We start from the raw sequence: 12356 nt of genomic DNA on the forward strand, positions 1-12356 counted from the left end.
CTCTTAGTACAGACCCAGAAAAGAATCAATTTCCAGTGTTAAAGTGCAATCGTCCCTTTTCCTAGTGCAATCAAGATTTTTGCTACATAGGATGCAGTGTACCACTACTATCCTGTGTAGGCACAAGTTTGGTTTAGGTTTGACCCTATATATTAAAATTATATGAAAGTGCAATTATGCAATAATATTAAGTGTAATCAAACAAATGTGCAAACCAATGCAAAATCTGCAACAACGCATAAATATACATCAAAATAATTTTTTCATCATGAATGTTATAATAAATTCCAAAGTGCAATAGTGCAATTCCCAGTTCAATCAAGAAAATGTGCAATTGATGCAATATGTGTGGGTTCAAAAGTGCATGTAAAAAGTGCAACTATATTGGTTTTGCTATAGTCCACAACTTGGTATTTTTAAAGTGATTTTGTGCAAACGTAGATCATAGATTATGGCGTGAAATTTGTGCAATAAAGGATGACCATTTATGCTCAAATGACAGAGTGCAGTATGTTCATAATAAAGTGCTTGGTGGATATAAATATGCTCAAAAAATTATATGAAAATAAAATATATTTATATGACAAGAAAGGTATGACTATTTTATAAGTGCAATATATTATATTTCAAAGCGTCCAAGGGAGTGTGGACCAATATATATATATATATATATATATGTACAGTCCAAAAAAAAGAAATTCTGTGAGGTCTCTTCTATCACTGGAAATTGATTTTTTTCTGGGTCTGTACTAAAAGAGTTTAAAAAAATCATTACTCAGCAAGGGTAGTAGCGCCACACTACACCACAGTTAACACCTTCATGCCGTACGCATGGCTGCATATACGTGTATCAGAATGTAAACAGCTGTGCCGAGAGCACGTGCCATGCGCGCTTCCAGTACAGTTACCAGCAGCTAATGGAAAGCTCCCGATCTCTACTTGTGATCGGAAGTTTTCTGATTATGTGCCTGCCAATCACATGATCAAAAACCCCGCCCTGCCTCCTAGCATCAGAAACCTCTTAAAGGCCTGGGAGGCGCCGGGTGTTGAAGGGTAAAGTAGAACTAAAAAAGGCAAAAAAAATTTTCCCCATTTTGGATGGAGTAAGGGAGGGTTATAACCCCTGCAAAGTGTATTTTGGTCTTTTACGTCCCTTTGGGGAGATCTCCTTGTGCTATACTCAAAACAAGAAGGGAGAAAATCCCTTTAAAAGTAAGGGAATCCCTCGTTGTCACCAGGGCTAGTGTGCCCATTGGAAGATATCGCCACTATTCCTGTTCTGGGGACAACCCAAAATTTAGACTTTTAATTTCACTTTCAGTGATAATGGTAAAAAAGACCAATAGAGAGTGATTCTTCCAAATAGGGGCACAGACCACAAGAAAAAAAAAAAAAAACTGGCAGATTTTCTAATCTCTTCCCACTGTATCCAAAACCAAAAAAAAAAAAAAAAAAAAAATCCAAAATCCAATAGAAAAGGTGCCAGAGCAGACAGTGTACAGTATTGCAGTTTGTTGAAAATGGGGCTGAGTAGCTGTAGACCCATGCCCACAGTCAAAATCGCCTACAATGGACATGTGAACATCAGAAACTGGACCACAGAACAATGGAATAAGGTCGTGTGGTCTGATGAATTCATGAATGATTTGAAGAACTCAAAAAAGTTTGAGGTGTTGACTTGGCATCTAACACTTCAAGATCTCTAACCAATCGAGTATCTGTGGGATGTGCTAAAAAAAACAAGTCTGATCCATGGAGGCCCCATCTCGCAAATTACAGAAATGAAAGTATCTGCTACTGACTGCTTGGTGCCAGATACCACAGGATAGCTTCTAAGGTTTAGCAGAGTCCACACCTCACCGGGTGGTTACAAATTGTTAGGGCTGATCTGTGTATATGCCATGCTTATGTAGGTCAACTGAAATCAGATAAATGAGCGAATGCAGTCAAAACGTTTGTGAGATTAGAGTGAATTTACGAGTTTATTTTCTGAAATTATATTCTCCCTTTATGATAGGGTCAGCTTAGATGCAAACAGGGCTTAAAGTGTCTCTAAAGTCAGAAAGGTTTTTTTTTTTTTTTTACCTTTCATTACCTACATTAACCACTTAAGCCCCGGAAGATTTTACCCCCATTCCGACCAGGGGGTATTTTGCGATTCGGCACTGCGTGACTTTAACGGACAATTGCGCGGTCGTGCGACGCTGTACCTAAACGAATTTGGCGTCCTTTTTTTCCCACAAACAGAGCTTTCTTTTGGTGGTATTTGATCACCTGTGCGATTTTTTGATCACGCGCTATAAACAAAAAAAGAGCGTCAATTTTGCAAAAATAGCAATATTTTTCACATTTTTTTATATGAAATTCCCCAAAAAAAAAATTTAAAAATCAAATTTTTTTTACTTTTTCGGCCAATTTGTTTTATGCTACCTATGTTTGGTAAAAAAAAAAAATCGCAAAAAGCGTATTTTGATTGGTTTGCGCAAAAGTTATCGCGTTTACTAACAAAGGGAAAGATTTCTGTCATTTTTGTTGTTTTTTTTTTTAACGTGTAATGGCGGCGATCTGCGATTTTATTTTTGCGGTACTGCGACATTGGGGCGGACAGATCGGACCCTTGACTGACATTTTTGACACTTTTGGGGTTACCAGTGACATTTCTACAGTAATCAGTGCTATATATATATGCACTGTTACTGTAAAAATACACTGGTAGTGAAGGGGTTAACTTTATTTGGGAGGGAGGGGCTGTGTGTATCCCTAGGGGCGTGCTTTCTACTGTGATTGGCTGGGGCTTGAGCTGTATGGACACTGATCAACGGATCTACATACTAGATCCGAGTGATCAGTATCCTAACAGCAAGGAGAATGACAGGTGGCTTGTTTACACAAGCTGCCTGACATTCTCCCTGTCCCCCGCTGATCGCCGAGTGACCGGCGGACATCGGGTCCGCCGGTCACACGCGCGGGGGGGTCCGTGACCACGCGGGAGCGGGAGCGCGCCTTCGGGGGCGCGCGCTCGCTCCCTAGACCCTCACAGGCTAGTGACGTAGCCCTACGTCACTTTGCCTGTGAGGGGCTGACTGCCGACGTAGATCGGCGTTAGGCAGTCGGCAAGTGGTTAAGTTAAAAAAAAACAACCCTTTCACGAACTAACGTATAACACTCACTTTATTCCAAAATGAGGAAGTCGGAAGTACGAAACGCGTCGGGGGTGGCCAGGCGGCGTAACCTAATCGAGTGTACGAGGAGTGTGAGCACCCGGAAGGCGCGATCCACGGCGTGGAGTCAGGATACGGGTCCCGATGGGTATACATCTCCATACATGCGGGTATTCAACTGATGCAATGTGAGTGTAATGTATGTTGATTTTGGAATAAAGTGAGTGTTATACGTTATCACACTAGTGGAGCTCTATTCCTTCCCTTACATGTCACTTGCACCTGACTGAGCCTATTATTGATCCTATCCCGGAGTCCCAAGTGGATGTGGTTGTGATTTGGCTGGTTTGCTCAGTGGTGAGAGTCACTGGGCCAGTGAAGTCGGTGAGTGTGCATTACCTTCCCCCCTTCAGAGCACAGTGGTGGTGGTCAAGGTGATCCTGTATATCTGCACCATTAGAACTTCCCAAGGGATACATCAGTGTGGATTGCCGTCATTTGTCATATCTTTCCTACGCTGCTTTGGTGGACTGATCCATGCAGGGTTTCCTGCATTGGGACTACATATTATTTTATATACTTTATACTGGATTTTATATCAAGTTTTCAGTGACTGTGTGATAGAGGAGAGAGCTTATCTTCTTTTGCGCTACTGGAATATATTTTGTATCTACATATAGCTTGTATTTACACATATTCTATTTTATTCATGTATTTTTATTAAGTAGCAGCATTAGATATCACACTATACTAGAGATAGATGATAAATTAAAGTGTGACGATTGGTGTTGGCGCTACCTTTAGAAATTATAAAATCCTATAAAATGCCCCAAATGGCGTGAATGGGGATATGGGGTATACTGACCCACAAATAGTGAAATGTGCCAAAGTAATATAAGTGAGAGTCTAAAAAAATTACAAGGTGTTTATTCACATAAATCCAAATATAAATCAATACCAAAAAGGTGAAATAAACAAATGCCGTGAGTATAGTTAACCCACTACCACAAAGGTGTGTGAATAGGTTACTGATAAATGAATAAATAAATAAATGAACGTGCCACACAGAGTGTAATTATATGCTGAAAAGATGTTAGTATGTAAAGTCCACGAGTGGCCACTGGGTGGCGTTTTTGTTGATACAACCTGTATGATGATATGTAGGGGGTTCCTCTTCGTTGCGGGGAGCAATCGTGAGCCGGTGGCGGATGCCCTAGATGCTCGCATAAGAAGAAGAAAGCCCCATGGTAAATAGATGAATCATACAGACAAAAACAAAGCGCTTGGTTGCTTACTATTAGTGTTGGTTGCGTGTCTGTGTAAGCAGTATATAAAACAGACAAATTGACAAAAGAAAAAAAGAATGACAAAGAATACAGGGCAGAAACCTTTCTTCTCCTGAGAACACCCAAACTGTCACCATGAATGTAATGCAGACACACTAAGGTGTTAGCATGTACCCTACCTTCTGGAAAGCCCTGGGACATTCGAACATGCAAACTTTACCAAAAAGTCAAGTGCTGGCTTCCTCATTCACACAATACCTTGTTGGACACTGTGACTGCCCATGACTGAACAGCAGATATTCCAAGAGATGGGCCAGCCCTGGACTTTCTCAGGAAAGCTCAAATTTCCCAATTTAGAACAACACAGTGGGGGAAGCTCCAGCAGCAATTGAGAGGCTATGATAAGGTATGAGGAAGCACAAAAGCACGCCTTCCTTTCATTTATGCTGGCAGTTTAGGGGCTGTAAGCGAAGGCTAGGATTACTTGAAATTATTGACATATCCAGCTAGGCTACTGCCTGCCTTCCTGATGTGTAGTTACATGCCTTTATAATAAAAAAAAAGTGCACTTTTGCATCAATAAATAAAAGTAAAACACAGGAACAGCTCATACTTCATTTGCCAAGAAGCAGTGTTCTTCATCGGCATGCATTTATTTACATATCTATAAACACCATAAAACACCAGCCGAGTCCACCGACAAGCAGCATGGTTACATGAATCCCATAAATAAGCAGTTCGTTCAAGAGGCTAAAGTCAACCCGCCTCCGCCCTAGCAGCAGCAGGATGATGGACAGTTTGTACTGGAAGCGTAGGAAAATTCGGATGCCAAGATACTGAAGGCAAAACAAGATCGAGAGTGCCACCCAGAGGATGGAAGTGAAAAGGCTGCAGCTGAAATACAGCAGGAAGCGGATGAATCCATACATCCATCTGGACTTCAGGTAGATGTCAAAGTTGTTGTACTTGGTGCGCACCAGGTGCGTTGTCCGGACTGGTCCGCAAGCGGAATGCAGGCAAGTAGTGTGGGGGCCGTGGAATGAGCGAACACGGCGGGGAATGGGGATTACAGGCATCGGGCACCCCGGCGTATGCAGAGTCGCAGGTGAGGGCCTAGTGGGTTCATATCACCAGATTGGCGGGTTGCCAAGAAACTGAGAAGAAAAGAAATACGGGACAAGGGGCCGGAAATCCAGCATCATCCTTACCTGGAAAAGGAGAAAGGTCTTAAAGCAAAAATTCTGGCATAGATCATACGGTCTTCATTTAATACAATTTTAACATAGCTTCCACGTAATGTATATGCCATTAGCACATTTAAGTTGTAAATATATAAATACACATCAAGAAACAATTTGCGGTTATTAATTTCAGGTTTCTGGCTATACCTGAATCACTTCTCTTTCACAAGTGTAAAAAGATGTTTTAAGTGACACATGAATAAAAAGGTGTTAGAGTGCCAATTGAAGTGTAGGAGAAATAGATTTTATGGATAATCCACTTTATTAGAAGTTCATAAATAAAGCAAATACATTTTAGGGGTCAGCAAAACACTCCAATGGATAATCTATAAAAGATGATTTCCAGCACCTTTAATGGCACTAGTTACCCTCATACCATTAATCACAAGCCCGAAGTTCCATTGTTCCTGGGTACTGTGGAATTAGGATCAGCTTACCAACAGCCAACACCCAAAGATGTGAAAATCAAAGATATTGTTACGTGATCCAGCAATACCTACTAGCCTTCCGGAGGATCCGAAAGCGATATACTAACTAAACTATACTACTAACTAACTAACTTGAAATTTTCCACATTTTGTCATGTTACAACCAAAAGGGTAAATGTATTTTATTGGGATTTTACGTGATATACCAACACAAAGTGGCACAAAATTGAGAAGTAAAAGGAAAATGATAATTTGGTTTCAATTTTTTTTTTACAAATACAGTAAATATCTGAAAAGTGTGGCATGCATTTGTATTCAGCCCCCCCCAGTCAATACTTTGTAGCACCAACTTTTGCTGCAATTACAACTGCAAGTCTTTTTAGGTATGTCTCTACCAGCTTTGCACATGTTTGCAAAATAGCTCAAGCTCTGTCCAGTTGAATGGAGAGCATCTGTAAACAGCAATTTTTAAGTCTTGCCACAGATTCTCAATTTGATTTAGGTCTGGACTTTGACTGGGCCATTCTAAAACATGAATATGCTTTGATATAAACTATTCTATTGTAGCTCTGGCTGTATGTTTAGGGTTGATGTATTACTAGAAGGTGAACCTCCGCCCCAGTCTCATTTCTTTTCTTCTAAGATTGCCCTGTATTTGGCTCTATCCATCTTCCCATCAACTCTGACCAGCTTACCTGTCCCTGCTGAAGAAAAGCATTCTAACAACAGATGCTGCCACCAGCATGTTTCACAGTGGGGATGGTCTTTTCAGGGTGATGTGCAGTGTTAGTTTTCTGACACACATCACGTTTTTTAGGCCAAAAAGTTAAATTTTGATCTCATCTGACCAGAGCACCTTCCGCCACATGTTTGCGGTGTCCCCCACATGGCTTCTAGCAAACTGCAAACTGGACTTCTTATGGCTTTCAACAATGGCTTTCTTCTTGCCACTCTTCCAGAAAAGGCCAGATTTGTGGAGTGCATGACTAATAGTTGTCCTGTAGACAGATTCTCCACCTGAGCTGTGGATCTCTGCAGCTCCTCCAGAATTACCATGGGCCTCTTGGCTGCTTCTCTGACTAATGCTCTCCTTGCCCGGCCTGTCAGTTTAGGTGGACAGCCATGTCTTGGTAGGTTTGTTGTTGTGCCATACTCTTTCCATTTTCGGATGATGGATTGAACAATGCTCCATGAGATGTTCAAAGCTTGGGATATTTTTTTTTTTATAACCTAACCCTGCTTTAAACTTCCCCACAACTTTATCCCTGATCTGTCTGGTGTGTTCCTTGGCTTTCATGATGCTGTTTGTTCACTAAGGTTCTCTAACAAACCTCCGAGGGCTTCACAGAACAGCTGTATTTATACTGAGCTGAAATTACACACAAGTGGACTCTAGGTCACTTCTGAAGTCAATTGGTTCCACTAGATTTTAATTAGGGGTATCAGAGTAAAGGGGGCTGAATACAAATGCACACCCACGCCTTTCAAATATTTGTAAAACTATTTAAAAACCATTTATCTTTTTCCTTCCACTTCACAATTATGTGCCACTTTGTGTTGGTAGATCACATAAAATCCCAATAAAGTAGATTTACGTTTTTGGTGGTAACATGACAAAATGTGAAAAATTTCAAAGGGTATTAATACTTTAATTCACTATATACACAAGTATTTTATGCATTTCGTTTTTTAGGTTTTCGTGTAGTAAATTGTTGAGAGGTGGGGGGGGGGGGGGGGGGGAGCTTGGCGGCTGGGATGGATCTCTGTTTACTTTTCCTGCCGTTTATGGTGAGGTTTGCTGGGAGGTTGTTATGCTATCGCTGTATGCTCTTGGTGCATTTGTTTATTGCCGACTGTAATGCATATGCTCTGGACTCTGTTTGTGTGTCCTGTTTTTGTTCAAATACCTTAATAAAGTTTTTTCTTGATATTAAAAAAAAAAAAAAAGTGTAGTAAAAAAGCCAAAATGTTGTTCTAATGAGCTGCACTTCATTTATAACTGTATTTGAAAAGTTATTTAAAAGTTCCTTGCCACATATTTTGTTTTAGGAATCTGCTTACACATGAATGTATTTGCTTCTTGTAATTCCATACACAGCAGAAATCTGACAGGGAGACATGGGCAACACCAAAAGACAACCAGACCTTTCTATATTAGACAGTGCACAGGAAGCTGGCCGAGGGATGACAACATTGCATTGCTGCTCCTTAATCCAAATCATAGGTGGTATGGTCCTTGACCAAACTAATGCTTTTATTGCAGTAGAGAAAAGTAGAGTTAGAGCCTGGCTGTGCTGACAAAGATGCCTGTAATGGAAAACTGGCTGAACAGAATTACAGTCTTTTGTCTGCCTGCAGTTCCACTTCAAAGCCCAACTACAGCCATACAAAATTTGGTGATTACCCAACTTTTTTCTTTCATGAAATTGTCAGGATAGTGCACTAGCCCACCTCCAGAAAACACAAGAACAGAAAGTTTATGGCCAGGAGCCATTACCTTCCATTGATAGCAAGATGACTGATAAACCTGGTCTTGGAGGAATTATGGAAAAGGAGTTATCAGGTACTCAGGTATTCCCAACTCATTCTCCATGAAGGCTTTATCTTGGCTAAGTCCTAATACATTACTTAATGTCTGCCCCTTTTGCAGGTATAGCTATGTAAAACATTAAAGATAAGTGTCAATACGGTTTAAAATTCAGTAATGCATGGTCTCATCCTGCTCTGCACATGCTTAGTTGTTCTCTCTTCTGTGCCAAAATTCAGAGCCACTAGAGTAGGATCTGACGGCAGGCTAAAGATTTACTGCTGCTCAGGGGCTTTGGGCTTTAGCAAAATGGAAGCCTCTGGCAGGAAAAAACAGGAACAATGCTGGAGGCAATTTACAGCACATACGTAAAGTTGGTAACATAATTATGAATGTAGAATGTATGTTGCTTGCTGAAGAACATTATTTTTAAAATAAAGTTGCTATGGGTAAAGGTCCACTTTAATCTGAATCTCGAGTGCTTAATAAATGTGTTAATAGTAGTTCATGTGGCTGCTTTACAGATCTGTTCAACAGAGGCACTGTCTCTATTTTAGCCACTGTTTTGTAGGGTATGTTAATCTCTAGACAGATCCATTTCACAATGAATACCGTGGATGCTTTATTTCCTCTCTAAGGTTCATGAAAGAATATAAAGCGGGCTTTGTATTTTTTCACACCTGGGTACTCTTGATGCATTGCAGCATGCCACTTCTAACATCTAAGGAGGCAAACTTGGGGGCAAATGCTTGTTGACTGAAAGATGGTAGAACTACTTCCTGATCAGTGTGAAGTTCTTAAAGGAAAGCGGGATCTGTTCTTATAAGGACTGTCTTGAAGCAGAGAAAGGAAAGGTTCTTTTACTTAAAAAGACCTGAATCCTGCTAAACCAATGAGGACTCAGTAATAATGACTAGAAATGTTAACTTAACAGAGGTGTTTGATAGGAGTATCTGTAATTGAGAAAGGAGTTTGAAAGTCTTATTAATAGACTAGGGTATTTTGGCATTTTTGTGGAGTAGCAAATAGGTCTAACTGAAGATTCCCCATCTCCTCATCACTAGTAAATGTAATACATGCTGATGTAGGGCCCATTTTCCTTGGCTGATTTAGGTTTAGGCTCAGTAGGATTGCCATGATGTTTTCTTTCCTCATGATATGGATATTATGGCCAGGCTTTCCTCCGTCCAGATCATTACGAGATTGACCATATTCAGAAGTGTCTAGGACCTGGTACCCCCTGGTGATTTAAGTAGGACACGGTCATGATTTTGTCTGATAGTACCAGTATATATTGTCGAAATTCTGGGTCTGAATGCTTCCCCCACTGCCTGGTGTTCCCTTGTCATTTGATGGTTGTAAGGCAAAGGGAGTTGGGCAGGGTTGTTTATGTATTGGTGTACTCCTGGTGCTGGTATCCATAGTAAGTTTCAATTGTGTTGGGTAGCACTATAACCTCCCTTGCCTGAGATGGCTCTTCTCAGTCCACCATTTCAGGAAATGATTCACTCTCCTGGTTATATTTAGAGGTCTGTCAAGCTTTCCTTTTTGGTCATTCCATTTTCCTAGGTCTAGAACCTGAAGTGGTCTACAATGAGCCTGAGCCCAAACCACCCCCCCAGAATGGCCGACATCATGCTGCCCGAAATGGACATAGCTTTCCATGTTGGTAATGCATCAAGGTTCTGCACCCACCTTGTCAGGAACATAATCTTTGACATGTCCTCTTCCATAAATTAGGGTAACCTAGAAAGATTGCAGAAATAAAAAATAGCTTGATCAGGGCTTGACCAGGCTTGTCAGGGTCAGTTTCTGTTAGGTATGATAAAAAAAGTTTTAATGTGTCAAGTAGGATAAAAATAAAAAGCAAAATGTGCACTATTGTTTCTTGGCCCAACTACAGGTACAAACAAATACTTGTGTGGAATTGCTGCTAACGTCAGGAGTAGGAGAGTTTAGTTGTTTTTTTTTGTAGAAGAAAAGACAAGGTATAATTCACTTGGATACACCAAGTCATTGCAGGAATATGTAAAGGTTTAACACGTGCCAAAATGACAAAACTGTTCAGGAAATAAGATTTGTTTTACCTTCCATCAAAAGGGGATAAGATTACCATCACTTCTAACATTATCTTTGTGAAAACTCTTGCTTCTGGGGCCAGGCCAAAAGGAAAGTGCCTGGAACTGGAAATAATGCAAAGATGGCCATGATCACTTATGGGGTAGGATATTTCTTATTCTATGCATGGTTTCCATCCTAAGTCTATGTATTGCACTACCTGTTTCATTTTTTAAGTTGTTAATTAGGCAAAACCTCCCCAGTAGATTCTGATTTGCTTAAGCAGTTTTCCGATCTTGTTGAAGGAGTTCTACTAAAGACTGGTTCAAATCTCTGGCTAATGTCGGGTTTGAGGGGAATTTGGCGATGAAATGCAATTCAAGCTTGTAACCTTCTCTAAATAGATTCAGGAAGAAAAAGGTAGAAGCATTGCTGCTCTCCATCAGTTGGATGAAGACCCCTCAATCTTCCAGCAAGTCCTCGCATTTGCCCATTCTTCCGATAATAATCTCTTCTTTCTGTCTGCTGTTTTTTCTAATATTTACTGAAGCTCCAAACCAAAGATCAGTTTTTGGTAGGGTATGCTTACAGCCTCTGCTGCAACCACTTTGGAGATAAGTGGAATTTACTCTAACATCTTCTCCTGTAGAGATTTGGGATAGGTGCAACTGCATCTGTTCAATCCAGAAATCAAGGTTCCTGGTGACGCAGGTATTGGCCCGTTAGCTTAAATGCTCAAGCTGATTTTTTTCCCCATGCATTTTTCCTGTCTATGGGATATTTCAATTGTCCCTAAATGATAAACCACATTTTTTTTTTTAGATACCTTGACAAGAGAAGAGTCTGTTTCTTTTGCAAAAATGAGCCTATTTGCTGGGTCCTTCTATTTCCATAGTATGATGTTCTTCACAGAAGACAATGTCCTTTGGTTTTGCTCTTTGTTTGTGTACAGTTGTCTTGAATGGATTTGACCTTCGTTTGCTCCTGGATCTGTTCTGTAGAGTTTATTACTTTGAGCATTTTTTTTGGTTTCTTCAAATGGAAATATATACTTTATAGATTTCTTTCCTTCCCCTTGATTCTCTGTCCTCGGAGGCTGAAAGTTGTAAGCTATGTTCTTTTCCCTTTTATACATTCGGAAAGTCTTTCAAGTCTGCCTCAGAACTGGATTCTCTTGGTGTCTTTTGGGGAAGAAATTTAGGTGATATTTGTGCAGGTCCATGTCATGTTTTAGGATGCCCATCTCATCTTTATAGAAAAAAGAAGCCTCCACTGCCAATTTTGTCAAAACAAGCTTAACAGACAAGGATCCCTAGGGAGACAAGCAGACAAATCTTGAAACTGGAGGAAGGTAAGCACAACACCAGGGGCAGGGAAAGCCTGAAATGAGTTGAAGGGGAATAATGGTATAGTGTGTGACCCAAGCTAGGTACCCTTCCTTTGGACCCCTCTGTTTTAGGCTTGTAGTCCCATAGGACTAAAACTTAGACTCCATCTGTCGAGGAGATCTAACCTCTGCACCTGACCAAAGAGAAAAAAAAAACACAGCAAAATGGTTGCAGAAGGCAGGAAGCACAAAAACCAAAGCCAATGGCTCCTGAGAGCCTTTCAAACACTCTGATCTTGTGTTTCCTGCAGGTGGGTGGAGACATCAC

At 40.6% G+C, this 12356-nt stretch overlaps 1 protein-coding gene across 2 annotated transcripts in view; it reads right to left on the reverse strand.

Moving 5' to 3' along the window:
- Positions 1-5054: 5054 nt before the first annotated feature.
- The window catches only part of TMEM250 (transmembrane protein 250), a 32463-nt gene continuing 25161 nt past the window's right edge, over positions 5055-12356 (reverse strand). For both annotated transcript variants that reach the window (XM_082262817.1, XM_082262818.1), the window contains one exon: positions 5055-5655. In XM_082262817.1, coding sequence (XP_082118943.1) covers positions 5104-5523 — 420 coding nt within the window. In that variant the 5' untranslated portion in view covers positions 5524-5655 and the 3' untranslated portion in view covers positions 5055-5103. The remainder of the gene's footprint in view (positions 5656-12356) is intronic.

This window comes from Pelophylax lessonae, assembly GCF_965119305.1.
Source record: "Pelophylax lessonae genome assembly, chromosome: 7".
NCBI lineage: Eukaryota > Metazoa > Chordata > Amphibia > Anura > Ranidae > Pelophylax > Pelophylax lessonae.